The sequence below is a fragment of the Cervus canadensis genome, chromosome X (assembly GCF_019320065.1).
Source record: "Cervus canadensis isolate Bull #8, Minnesota chromosome X, ASM1932006v1, whole genome shotgun sequence".
In the NCBI taxonomy this organism is placed as follows: Eukaryota; Metazoa; Chordata; class Mammalia; order Artiodactyla; family Cervidae; genus Cervus; species Cervus canadensis.
The window spans coordinates 96,002,348-96,017,392 of NC_057419.1; the positions used below are offsets into that span (position 1 = coordinate 96,002,348).

At 35.6% G+C, this 15,045-nt stretch overlaps 1 protein-coding gene across 1 annotated transcript in view; it reads right to left on the reverse strand.

The window, feature by feature from the left end:
• IL1RAPL2 (interleukin 1 receptor accessory protein like 2) overlaps positions 1-15,045 on the reverse strand; it is a 1,253,914-nt gene that overhangs the window by 309,575 nt on the left and 929,294 nt on the right. Inside the window, exon 6 of the mRNA XM_043459580.1 lies at positions 12,375-12,449. Within this exon, the coding sequence (XP_043315515.1) occupies positions 12,375-12,449 (75 nt within the window). The remainder of the gene's footprint in view (positions 1-12,374; positions 12,450-15,045) is intronic.

A 15,045-nucleotide genomic window follows, 5' to 3' on the forward strand; every position in this document is an offset into this window, starting at 1 on the left:
ACACCATGGAAATACTCAGCCATCAAAAAGATTCATTTGAACCGTCCCTAATGAGATGGATGAAACTGGAGCCCCTTTACAAAGTGAAGTAAGCCAGAAAGATAAAGAACATTACAGCAAACTAACACATATATATGGAATTTAGAAAGGTGATAATGATAACCCTATATGCAAAACAGAAAAAGAGACACAGAAATACAGAACAGACTTTTGAACTCTGTGGGAGAAGGTGAGGGTGGGATATTTCAAAAGAACAGCATGTATACTATCTATGGTGAAACAGATCACCAGCCCAGGTGGGATGCATGAGACAAGTGCTCGGGCCTGGTACACTGGGAAGACCCAGAGGAATCGGGTGGAGAGGGAGGTGGGAGGGGGGATCGGGATGGGGAATAAGTGTAAATCTATGGCTGATTCATATCAATGTATGACAAAACCCACTGAAATGTTGTGAAGTAATTAGCCTCCAACTAATAAAAAAATTAAAAAAAAAAATTGAGACCTTTTTAAATAGAGAGGGGACTTTGGAGGTTTTTTATATTGAATGGCCTTGGTCTGTTTGTTCAGTGACTTTGGATATGACACTGGTTTCCAGATCTGTAGAATTAAATAAAAATGCACTATTTCCTTCTGCCATGAATGAAGATTACTGGGATGTAGTTAAAATGCTGATGAGAGCAGGTTAAATACAATAAAACAACACATTTGAAGAAGACAACTGGAAGATGATTAATATAATTATTATTTGGCATATACAGACATGACGGAAGTCTGTTAATAGAAGGTTTAAAAGAAATAATAACCTAGTGAACTAACAGAACCATGGACTCACCTTTGACAAATGAGAAGTTCCATTCTTACTGAGTTATTTCTACACATTGTATGAAGGCAGGGTCTCCCCCTCATCTTTTGCAAAATTTAACATGTAACCTCTGCTAGCACCATCTTGTTTTTGCTCATGTTCTCTTTAAGAACACTTCACATATCAGAAGAAAGAAAAAAGTAAAATACCAGACATCAACACCTAGAACCAAAGAGCAAACACAGGCTACCAATCTACAAAGTTTAAGACCTAGTCTGATATACTAAGTGCTCACTCATGAGAACAATTGTTACCAGGTTATAAGTGGCTCTGTGGATAAAGAATCTGCCTGCAATGCAGGACATCTGGCTTATATCCCTGGGTTGGGAAGATCTCCTGGAGGAGGACATGGCAACCCACTCTAGTATTCTTGCCTGGAGAATCCCATGGACAGAGAAGCCTGGTGGGTTACAGTCCATGGGGTCACAAAAAGTTGGACATGACTGAAACAACTGAACATGCACATACGTATGCAAGCTAGTGACTAGACTGAAATAGAAAATAGCAAAACATCCAGAAGTGACTAGTAGATCATCCCTGCTAAACATTTGTACATATTTAATAGCAGAGTCAATAGTAATTCTGAGTTGTCTGATAATTGGTTAGGCATTCATTCAGTACCAATCCAGCTGATTCCTCACTAGTATGTTCAGTTAAACTGCCTGTGGGTGTCACAAAGAACTTTGATCTCCCCATGTGTCAGTGGTTAATAAAGACTCACCCTGTTTTCCAAAAATATTAAAGAAATTAAGTAAATAGTACCTGAAAAAAAGCTTTGATTTACTTAGAGAAGTATACTACATAAACATGAGACATGATTATTAAAATTAATCCTTTTCCTTCTATAATTCTCTTACCTAAAATTGTCACAATTCTTTCCTCTCCAAAGAACTTAACACTTTTCCATAATTGAGTAAGGAATTTTCAGTTTGGCCTTAACCACAATTCCCTCTCCTTTATGGCAGGTTCTCATTACAATTGCTCACATTCCTTTTGTTCCTTTGCTGACTCATCATCATACCATTGTCATCATCTCACCAAGTAAAGAATCTCATCAAACAGCTTAGCTACTAAGTGGAAAATCATCATTATAGCAGTGGGAGGACTCTCAACACATTTGCAACTAAGGAAAGCAAACTGTTACAGGCCCTCCATGGACCAAAGCTGCTATTCATGGAAAACAAATGTTTAAAGCATACACAAAATATCAATATATAGAAGCTCTGGGTTGATACTGCATTTGTAAATAAAACCAATCTGTATTTTTTGACATGATGCACACACTATTAATCCAATTTTTAAAATTCAGATACTGGCAGAACTAGACTGTTTCTGTTAGAACTGGTCTCAGGCTAGGTTTGCCTTTCACTTTTTTTGATGGTGCTCCTTTTTCACCCATGTGCTCTTAAACTGCTCCTAACCGCCAGGTGTGTCCTCCTGTCTCTCTAAGCCCCAGTTCTTTCCAACCTTCTTTTTGAGGGACCATGCCCAGTGGCCTTCCCAGGTGGCACCGTGGTAAAGAATCCACCTGCCAATGGAGGCAATGCAGGTTCGAGCCCTGGGTCGGGAAGAAGATCCCCTGGAGAAAGAAATGGCTACCCACTCCAGTATTCTTGCCTGAAGAATCCCATGGACAGAGGAGCTGGCAAGCTATAGTTCATGGGGTCACAAAGAGTAGGACACAACTGAATGACTGAACACAACACATGCCCAGTAACAATATGGAAATCCAGTGTCAATTCTTACAGGTCTCATGCCACTGTCTTTAACTTTTCAGTATCCATTTGTTGCTTGATTTTTGGATGGCTTCTCAGTCTCACTTTCTCACCTTGCTAAGAACCCAAGATTGGCATACTCTTTTACCTGACCTATTTTCTCACCACCTGTAAGCTTCCAGCCTTCAGGTTGTTACCTTGACTCTAGACTATCAGCTATGGCATCAGAAGCCTCTGAGATTTTCCTCCAGACCTCTTGCCTGTCCCTTATTTTGTGTTGAGTATGATCTGTGGTTGTCTACTATAACAGTACAGGAGATAATTAGGGAAAGGATGGGGAGGAAAGCAGAGAGGTTTTTTATATTCTCCAATTAACAGCAACACATGTACCTGTTAACAAAGCCAGATATTTTTATACCACTCCTGATAGCTCTATGTGATTTCTGGAAAAAACTGTTTCTAAGGGTTTGCCAGGTGGTGCAGTGGTAAAGATTCTGCCTGCCAGTGCAGGAAACGCAACTGATGCAGGTTTGATCCCTGGGTTGGGAAGATCCCCTGGAGTAGGAAATGGCAATCTGCTCCAGTAATCTTGCTTTGAAAATTCCATGGACAGAGGAGCCTAGTGGGCTAGAGTCCATGGGGTCTCAAAAAGTTGGACATGACTGAGCACACACACACAAGGAATCAAAAGATATTCCAAAGTTTAAGCCACATCTGGACAAATAAAGAGTAGAAAATAATTAAGGGACTTATTCAAATAATGAAAAACCACCCTTCCATTTCAATTCTGAAGACACTTAAAAGTGTTTACAGGTGAACCACCCACATGATATTTCCTTCAACTTTTTACAAGTTTACCTATAATATGAAATCCACCTGTATTTATATAAAATATGTTATTTGAGTTGGAAGCAGTACCTAAATTATTCTTTTTCCCCCAGTTCATGTTGGATGTTGAGACATAGTCAAAATATGTAGCTTTATTTTTTCCCTTTTCAGATATTTAAAAGGGATACACTAGCCACTACTCAAAATGGGTTAGAAGACAAAACTGTTGAAAAGTATTATAAAGCTGATGACATTTATATTAACACAGACAGAACACATTATTGGAGAATAGTGTCCTTAGTTGATACATATTCCTAATAAGTTCCAAAAGCAGAGAGTTTCCTAATGTATTTTTTAGTCTCTAATCTATCCTTAGTACCACTGAGTGACACAGATGAATTTCTTGGTATTGGTTCAGATGATGGAACATACATGCAGCTTTCTGGTCATTTATGTGTAAATGCCTTTGGAAAGATTTTCTATACTGTCTTGTGTTTCATAGCCTGTTTCAGGTATGCCTGTAGCTTCTGAATTACTTTGCCATTTGAAAATATGCTTTGGCATGTGTTACAATGGTCAAAAATTCAAAATAATGCTTTTTAACTCATTTCTATTTTCCCACTGAATTAATTCACACTGGATACTCTTTTAACTTATTCATATAGTATCACTCGCCTTCTATCCAAAATCCTTTTTTTAATAAGAGAACAAAACTAAGCCCCCAGGAGACTGTGTAAACAACTAACATTAATGGACATTATGGGTAAGTGTTAAGAGTGTCAACTTAGGTCTCACCATTTATAAACTGCTTAGTAACATCTCTGAGCCAAATTTTCTCATTTTAAAAATGGGCCACAGACATTTCTCCAAAGACATACAAATGACAAATAAACACATAAAAAGATGCTTAACATAATTAACCATTATGGAAGTATAAATCAAAACTAAAATGAGATACCACTAAACACCTGCTAGGATAACTATATCAAAGAAACGAAAAATAACAAGCATTGGTGAGGATGTGGATAAACTAGAATGCTTGTGTATTTCCACTGAGAATGTAAAATAGTGTATTTTCTTTGCAAAAAAAATATGGCAATTCCTTAAAAGGTTAAATATAGAGTGACCAATGATCTGACAGCTCTATTCCTAGGTATAAATGATAACTCAAGAGAAATAATAACATATGTCCACACACACACAAAAAATTGTACACTACTATTTATAGCAGAATTGTTTATAATAGCCAAAGGAAAAAAGAAAAATGTTCTTAAGTTGATGTATGGATAAATAATATTTATTATATCCATAGAATGGAATATTATTTGGCAGTTAAAAAGGCGTGAAGTACTGTTATAAACTACAACATGCTTGAACCTTGAGAACAATATGTTAAGAAGCCAACCACAAAAGACCACATGTTGTACAAAGTCATTTATATTAAATGTCCAGAATAAGCAAATTTATAAAGAAAAATTATTAGTGGATTGCCTAGAGATGGTGGTGGGGGTGAAGGTAGGGGACTAAGAAGTGACTGCTAATGGGTTTGGAGTTTCAGGGGGCATATTAAAATGTTCTCAAATTGATTGTGGTGAGGGTTGAACAACTCTGAATGTATTAGAAATAATTGGAATATATGATTTGTCAGTCAGCTCTATGGTATATGAAAAATATCTTAATGATTCTCTTAAAAGTGGGACAAATAGTTGCATCTATCTCATAGAGTTATTGGGAGGATTAAATGATATAATGCATATAAAGTATTAATATAGTGTCAGTATATAGTAGTGTGAAAAGTGGAAATGTTAGTCACTCAGTCCTGTCTGACTCTTTGCGATCCCATGGACTGTAGCCCACCAGGCTCCTCTGTCCATGGAATTCTCCAGGCAAGCATACTGTAGTGGGTAGCCATTCTCTTCTCCAGAGGACATTTCTGACCCAGGGATTGAACCTGGGTCTCCTGCATTGCAGGCAGATTCTTTACCATCTGAGCCACCAGGGAAACCTCAGTACATGGTAAGCAATCACTAAATGATAGCTCTATTGCTACTATGGATTACCTGGTAGCTCAGCTCTTAAACAATTTACCTGCATTTCAGGAGACCCCAGTTTGATTCCTGGGTTGGGAAGATCTGCTGGAGAAGGGATAGGCTACCCACTCCAGTATTCTTGGGCTTCCCTGGTGGCTCAGCTGGTAAAGAATCCTCCTGCAATGCGGGAGACCTTGGTTTGATCCCTGGGTTGGGAATATCCCCTGGAGAAGGGAACACCTACCCACTCCAGTATTCTGGCCAGGAGTATTCCATACAGTCCATGGGGTTGTAAAGAGTCAGACACTACTAAGCAACTTTCACTTTTTACTGCTACTTAATACTACTGGCAATAAAAACTAGTAAGAGTAGTAGAGTTATTATTAAAATAATACTACTAAGTATTATTATAACAATAATATCTATTACTAGTAGAACTATTACTAAATAATCTCTACTTCATGTGCAGTTATAATACATATAATACAATTGCTATAGTTGTTGTTATATTACTAAAATGTCTCTATTACCCTGATAGCTTTTTTGAGGATATAATTTGGGGCCTTAGATAAAGTTACCATACTCAGTATGCTATAAAAAAGTAATAAACTGCAATCAGACAAATCTGATTGAAATCCCATTTTTACTGCTTACTAAATATGTAGCCTCAGGAAAGTTGTTTTATCTGAAGAAACTGAGTTTCTTCACCTGCAAAATGGTTCAATAATACCTATTACTACTTTGGGCTCTTGTGAGGAATAAATAAAACAGTGTATGTACAAATGTGTATTATAGTGTCTATACATAGTAAATTCTCAAATAAGTTTTAATATGCATAAAATCATGATATTGGCATTAATGAAAGTGTGATGAAACACCCCACAGTTTATATTAATATGTCAATGAGGCATAAGCTTCAGCAATGCCCTAAAATAGCAATATATGGAATAGAGTTCTGGTCAACAATTATGTTATTCCTAAGGTGTTCATAATTAACTTGTTATATTAAAGATAAATCTTAAGTAAAGTGTTAACATTTTTCTTTTCATTATCAAGTGGCTCAAAACAAGTATGATTAAGTTATATAAATTTAAAGTAAGTAAACCAGTGTCAGTCTCAAGCATTAATATGACAGCCAACTCTTATGGAAAAAGCTGGCCCAGAATTTCCAAAGCTGTAAATAATGCAAACATTGTACAATCTGCGGAATAGAATGGCTTGCAGTTTGGGATATCTCAGGCTAAGCTTGTACATGTTATCCTGTAAAAAATAGATATTTTGGAAACAGCTCACTAACCCTAGAATATCTACAAGGAACAGTGAATGCTGCCATGAACCAGCTCCAATTGTGTGTGCCAAGAATGCTAAGTGAACTCATGATACCCTTCTTTTTCCTCTCCAAAGTCTTTACTTATTCAAGATTAAATGAAGGTTTTCAAGGAGTTATTTGAAGTTAAAAAGCACAGTAATATACAAAAACTAAAGTAATTTAAAGCAATCCCTTGCTACCAGCATTATATATATGCATATAATGTGATTCATGATGCATATATATGATTCCAGCTAATGGAATACTCATATATTGCTATTTATATTGATATTAATTGTGGCTTGACATTTTAGCTCAGTTGGTTGGTGACCTGCTTTGGATTATTTGTTCTATGACAACTTTAGAAGTAGTTGACTAATTTTGCTAAACTGAAGAGGCTCAGGGAGATCCTAAGTTTCCATCTTCAGTATTTACCATACTGAAGAAATGGTGGATAAATTAGGATTATAGTATATTATATCCTGGCAATTTTTGATTATTTTAAAACAATTTAGTACTTGGAATGAGGCTACAACATTTTGTCATTATATTGGGTGAACCTCAAAGAGTATGGAATTGTTAATTTATGAGGTCCTGCCACAAAGAAATCACTCTTCTCTTTTCCCATCTCTGTTTTGGCCATTATCATGTGTGTATGTGTACTAAGTTGATTTAGTCCTGTCCATCTCTTTGCAGTCCTATGGACTGTAGTCCGCCAGGCCCCTTTGTCCATGGGAGTCTCCAGTCAAGAATACTGGAGTGGGTTGTCATGCCCTCCTCCAAAGGATCTTCCCAACCCAGGGATCAAACCCATGTCTCCTGTGGCCCCTGCATTGGCAGACGGGTTCCTTACCACTAGTGCCACCTGGGATGCCCAAGCTGTTATCATATTGCATTGCAATTCTACTTACACATCTCTCTTCCCCACTAGACTTAGAAACACCTTAAGGCCAAGGCCCTGGTTTTATTCACCTCTATATTCCTAGGATCTAACACAGTATTTGGGATCCATTAAGAACTTGAAAAACGTTTTAAGGTAATCGAGTTAAAAAAAAAAAAAAAGGAAGATTTGACTGAACAGCTAACTTCTTAATTCAGGGTTCAATTAGTTATTTATTTTTTCCTTGTAGTCCTAAGTATTGCATTAAATACTATCTTTTCCCTTATTCTCTTGTAGTATACAGTGGTCTCTTAGGGGACTTAATATAATTTTCAGTAGAAACTGATATGCTGGTGAAATTGATTTTTGATGACGATTAAAACTCCTTATACACACAGAGAAAGTTTGAGCCTGTAGTACAAAACACAGTCATTAAAGATGAATTTACACAGCCTGTAAAAATAAAATAAATCCTGAATGAGATAGATGAGAAATAAAGAGAATCTTTGGTATTGGATCAGATTCATCTGGTATTCAATTAGCTTGTAATTATTCCACTCGTCTGAGTTTTTCTTATATAATTTAGACCCCAAGGTTTTAAGTCTTTAACACAAAAGAGAAAATAAACAGTGTTTATATCTATTTTATGCATAACACTGACTGGTAATTTAAGTCTTAGGAAACTTCCAGGAAAAATAGCTATCATCATCAATGAGAAGAACAGAGTACATTTCCAAATTCACCCTTAATTGAAATTAAATGTCACATCTCAAATCTTTCCATCCACATGCATTCATGGCTTTTTCAAAATTTCTAGGACTCTGTTACAGTTTGTAAAGCATGCATTTGGATTCTTTAAAAAAAAAAAAAAAAAGCTGTATCCAAAAGAAAGGTCTACCTAGCATCAACACACTTCAAGTGGGGCAGATGCCTCTATGATGTTTTAATAATTTGATATTAAAGCATAATATAAATTAATATACTGTGATAGTGTTATTTTTTCTTATAAAACCATTGAAAATAGATTCCTTTTCAACTGCCAGAAACCTAATTAACCCTGGTATAGCAAAGGTTTATTCATCAAATTAAAAGCTAAATTTACCTTTAGAGAGAGAAAATAAGTGGAAGATTATAGGACCAAATTGGATTTGTGTGTGTTTTTTATGTATTGCTTTTGTCTTTATATTTCATACATTGCCACAAGCAGCTTTAACTGAATAGGCTTGCTTTGTGAAAACAAAAGTTTTAATATTATTTTGTTAAGAACATGTTTATCATCTCAAAATATATAGTTATTTGGTTAAGATTAATCTTCTTTCAGCATCACAATGTGAACACAATTTAGCAACAACCAAACTGTCATCACTATGTCAGCAAAAAGTATGTAAATTTCTAGAATCTTGTGGATGACTAATGGATTACACTATAGGAGAGAGAAAGTCAAGATGTCTATTTTCCTCTAGAGACACAACAAAATATCTGTACTGATGCCAACTCCATGCAATAAAAAGTATGCATTTCAACCCCAAATTTTCATTTACTGGCTTGCCTTTACAAATATGCAGAATTGAAAACTGATTGTAATCCTCAAAAAAAAAAAAAAAAAACCACACAAAGTAAATAATAATTCCAGGTCATGTTTTTAAAACAGTCTTGAAATTGATACTTAAATAGCTCCTACAATATTTCTAATTTGGCATAAAATGCCTGCATGAGACTCTTCTTCATGGGGAAAACAGAATTCAAAATATTCTGGAGAAAATTAATTAATGTTGGCTCTGTGTATCTATTGTTTGACAAACTACACCTAGCTTAGTTGCTAATGATAAACTTTTTTGTTTGTTTATGATTTTGAGGGTCAGAAATCTAAGAAGAGTTCAGTTCAAAGGTTTATCTCTGAACTTAAAAGTCAGGGCATCTGGGACTGGAGGATTCACTTCCAACATGGATTCACACTCATTCACTCACATGTCTGGTTCCTTGGTTCTTTGTTAGCCTTTCTTTCATCAAATGGTATCTCATTCTCTAGGGCCTCTACATGTGGCTTGGGTTTCTCACAGCATGGTAATTTCAGATCAGACTAAGAGACCCAAAGTGAAGTTATGAGATTGCTTTTGGCCCAGCCTCCAATATCCTCAAATATTATTCCTTCCATACTCTATTGTCCAAGTATTTCCCAGACCAACCAGATTCAAGGGGAGTGGAATGAGAAACTACATTTAAATGGTAGGGATAGGAGAAAAAATCTGGGGCTAGCTTTAATCCACTATAACGTTATCTCAAAAATTTTAAATATTGGGATTTGGCAAATCTGAACTTGGTAATGTCCTTAGCCATTTAGTTCAGATTGTTATATTTTGGGTAGTTCTCATTTCAATTCTAGTTTTAAGGATATCTGAAGCTGCATGTGCTTGGTAAATTTTTAAAAAATGGAGTAAAATAATTTCTAGAGGTTTTGAGACCTTACTGAATTCTAAAACTTTTCAAGATATACAGAAGGATGTCCAATCACCCCAGTTATCTTTCTCTAGCTCAATTTTATGCTTAGGATTTCTAAGCCCTCATCACTCTGACTACAGAGCCCCCACCAACACTGAAGAGTTCTCTGACATTTAAAGAGCTCCTAACATCACCTTACGATTGAAGCATGAGTAAATTACAATACAAAATGATTTCCAGTTGTGAATAAACAGTACTAAATAAATCTGTGGAAAAGTTAAAATCACTTAAAATTAACCAGTCATGTGCTCCTTGCAATGCCAAAGATTTTGTTTAACTGATTTTGTTTTTCTTTCTCTGAATTACATGGTTGATTTAGCTAGCATCTTGGAGAAACAGCCTTTCTGGAATGAAAAATGGGCAGGTTTCCACTTTTCTGTCAATAAAGTTGTTTCCAAATTATGTAACAATATAAAAACTGAAAAGTTCAGCCTTGCATCTAAAGTAAATTGGAAGCAAATTACTCTAGCGCTTTCACAGGGTTATATTGTTGAGTTATTTTGGCATATATATCTAAGTTAGAATAAATAAATATGTATATATATGTATATGTATATATATGTGTATATGTGTGTGTATATATATATATATATATATGCATACATCTTAGGGATGTCCTGAATAGCACAGACAAGTGTGACACCTAGTGAGTCTGAATGATGAAATTTACTCCCTACAAAAGTTTCCCTCCTTACTTTAGAGCAACATTCCTCAAACTTTTCTGTTGAAGTTTGCTTAATGGCAGAGGAAAATGAAGAAGCATCTCCCTAGAGGCCACAAACACAAAATTTAGTCATGTTTTATTTGAAATGGTTGTGTGAATTTTGCTTTCTACTCCTTATTTCATGTTTTCATATAAAAATAACTTATCCATTTGAATCTTCAACAAATGATACAAGATCATTTTATGGTTTCATGTAACCCCTGGCAAACCACCAAATACTCTTGAGGTATTTTATTCCAGTATGGATGGACAGATGTAAATAAAACTTACTGAAAGAGTGTGTCCACACATCTAGATTCGGCTTTAACAAAATGTGGAAGACTCTGCAAAGTAATATTCAGATGGTAGAGAGATAGTCTAATACTTTGACATTATCTACAGAATATTCAGCATTTTCACAGCCCACTCTTGACAACATGTTTATTATTTTGTTTTTTCTTTAAAATATTTAACTCTGCTACTCATATGGCTAGGCTGCATTAACTATAATGTGCTATGTTTCATTTTATAAAAATGAACAAGCTCTTAAGAATAGGTTAGAGGAATCTCGCACATATTTTCAAGATATAAACGAGCCTATAAAAATAAAAATTGGATTGGAAAGATCAAAGTTTGAGTCAAAAACTTCCAAAGTGAGTGAAATATTGGGGCCAATTCATCTTCCCTGGCTATATAATTTGTAGGTACCACTGTGGTCACATATTTCAATGTCACATACCCAAAGTATAACTAATAACTTTGCCAGCATATTTACCTAGTTATCTTGTTTAGTATTAAAGAATTATCTGAAGTGAACAATAGAACAAAACCCAAGATAGACAAAAGCTCACAGATGTTAAAGAATGTAGTTTAATGGACATGGTTTGAAAGAGACACTAGCAGGTCTTTGAGTTTTAAGCTTAAAGTTCTTGGAATATAAGGATTAGTGGTAAGAGACTCAAAAAGAGGCTCAATACCTTGTGTCTTTATTTCAGTCTGTAAAAAGACAGTAGCAACCATAAATCAACTTGTTTCTTTTTGTTACACCATATTATTTATAAATATGCAGGATCTCAACCTAAAAACAAGTTTTTAAGTTTTAAATAGTCCTGAATTGTGCCACTGGAAATAATATTATCAAATCATTCTAAAGGTTGTACTGAGGGGCTGTTTTATCTTGAAAAAGGGCTTGTTCTCCAGGAGTTAATGCCCTCTGAATAAAAATTTTGAATGGACAAGCATGAAAAGTTTTCTGTACCAATCACCAATGCATGACACCCAGGAATCTATCAATCACAGAGTCAAAAAGCTCTGTCCTATAGCGCAGTAAATACCCAGTGTAACCAATTAGTATTACCATTCCTTGATGCAATAAAAACTCATTTCCTTAAACTGCTATTGCACTGAACTCCAGGGTTATAAATGAGCAGATGCAAATTGATTTGCATGAAATAACAGTAGCAGTAAACCTTTCCTGATTCATGAAATTTTCTCCATCTGTTAACAGAGAGCAAGTTTAAGATCTATTATTTCCTGAAGGAGACTTACCCAGCTGGACATCTATAACACTTGGCTGATTCTCCATGGGGAACAATGGCTTGGGAGGTTTGTCTGTGAGTAAAGCTAGAAGAGAAAATGAAATAAATTACAGGATGAGAAAGATTCTACCCTGTATGGTATTTAATGTCTGTAAACTTGATAGCATGTAAACATTTATCAGACAGCGTTCCTACATGAGTTGTTACTCTATCCATACAATATCCATTTCCTAGCACATTTAGAGTGCTGTTGATTCACTGTAAATTGGCTACTTACTTTGAAAGCTACACTTTCCAACAAGATCAAATGAATATCTACTTTGAATGGTTTTATTAGCTTGTGAGTGTCAAGAAATAGAGATTTTAAAAGTATAATCATATAAACATTAAATCTTCAGACCCACATAAAATATTCTTAGTGACATGAATCCTAATGAACATTTTTGGTGGATTGAAACTTCTGCACCTCTGAACCATCCCTCACTCTCCATCTCAATCTCTAAAACAATATAACAAAAGACACTGGTAACTTCATTAGTATAATTGATAATTGATCAAAAACACTGAACAAATATATTTTTCCCACTAAGTCCTGTGCTAAGCGTTAAGGGAAAAGAAGTAAAATTTTCATCTTTGCATTCAATGTATAACCTAGGAGTATGAACACAGAAGTAGCACATGAACTAAAGATATTAAAGAACAAAGAAGACAATTTAATAAAACATTGTACCATTTGAGTTATAAAACTATAATGTGGAGGGATTTCCCTGGTGATCTAGTGGCTAAAACTTCTTGCTCCCAATTCAGGAGGACTGGGTTCCATTCTTGGACAGAGAACTAGATCCCACGTGCCTCAGCTAAGAGCTCATATGCAGCAACTGAAGATTCTGCGTGCTGTAATGCATAGTGAACATCCAACAGGCTTCAACTAAGACCCATGACAGCCAGATAAAGAAATTAAAGCTATACGGGGTAAAGGAATGGAGAAAGGACAGGTCAAAATTTGTTGTCAGGTTGGGCAAAGTTTTATGAAGGAAATGAGTCTCCACACAGACCATAAGAAGTGGAAAAGATTTGGAAAGGCAGAGTAATGAATGAGAAACACAGGGAAAATTAATAACATAAGTCAAGGATTAGAGGGCTTCCCTGATGTTTCAGCTGATAAAGAATCTGCCTGCAATGTGGGAGACCTGGGTTTAATCGCTGGGTTGGGAAGATCTCCTGCAGAAGGGAATGGCTGCCCACTCCAGTATTCTGGCCTGGAGAATTCCATGGACTTTATAGTGCATGGGGTCACAAAAAATCGGACAGGACTGAGCAACTTTCACTTAGCAAGCACACTGGGATTAAAGTTGAACAATCTGGTAAGAAGGAGTTGAGTGGGGTGGGGTAAAAATAAGTTGTTCATGACGTGAATTAATTGGAAATAACACGATATAATTGAGCTCACTTCTAGAGGATCTTGAGACATATGCAGAGCAATCTGGACATGATATAGTAGGCTAGAAGACCACTGTAGAGTTTTGGAAAAATAGCAACAAAAGACTATCTAAAAGATTATCTATCTTTAGTGCTATCTAAAGACAAATGGCTTGATATGTACAAAGGTCTGGGGGGAAAAACAGCTTAAGAGGATTCAGTAACAATGCTGCAGTGAGGGGATAAGGAGTCAGAATATTGAAGTCTAGAGAAATGTTTTTTTTTTTCTTTTTAAATGAGGAAAATTTGAGAGTCACCTAGAAGAAAGAAATGCAAGGACTTGGCACATAGATATAAAATGCTTTATGACAAAATTTATGTGATGCTAATATTTATATCTTGAGTTCCTTTTAATTATCTCTGTATTTATGCCTTACTTCAACTATCCAGCTAGACTCTTACCTATCTAGGGGAAATGTTTTATACTTCTTTGTAATTCACAAGCGACCTAGAGTAGGGCTAGGCATGTAAGAGATAATCATTAAAGCATTGTTAATTGATTGGTTAGGAATTCTTGCTGACATTAGATAAGTTCATCTCATATTTGCAAAGATATTTAAATGAAAAGAGAGACAAGAGTTGGGCACACGATAGGTAAGGTTGTGTGCTAAGTCGCTTCAGTTGTGTCCGACTCTTTGTGACCCTATGGACCGTAGCCTGCCAGGCTCCTCTGTCCATGGGATTCTCTGGGTAAGAATACTGGAGTGGGTTGCCATTTCCTTCTCCATGGAATCTTCTCTACCTAGAGATCAAACCTGGGTCTCCTGCATTGCAGGCAGACTCTTTTCCACTGAGTCACCTGGGAAGCCCAGGTAAGGTTAGGGAAATGCACAAACTTGGCGATATACACACAAAAAATTGTGGATAACAAACAAAGGCACCGAAAAAGAGCTTTACATAACATTAATTTTATCTTCCTGATATCCAAACTATTCAGGAAAATTTTAGTGAATTGTTCTCATTTTTCCAATAAATCTTTGTTGATGACCTGTAATGCATCTTGTCCTTACAGAATTAAGTGATCTATTTTTCTAACTAAGCTGATTGTAGCATAATATAGGCAGACATACAAATTTAATATCTATAGTCTTCATTTTTTCAATATTCCAGTTATTTTTAATACCCTTATGTGTAAATATTTGAAATACAAAGAATATGCTTTAGACAAAATTTAAATATTTGTATACAAAACCCAGTCACAA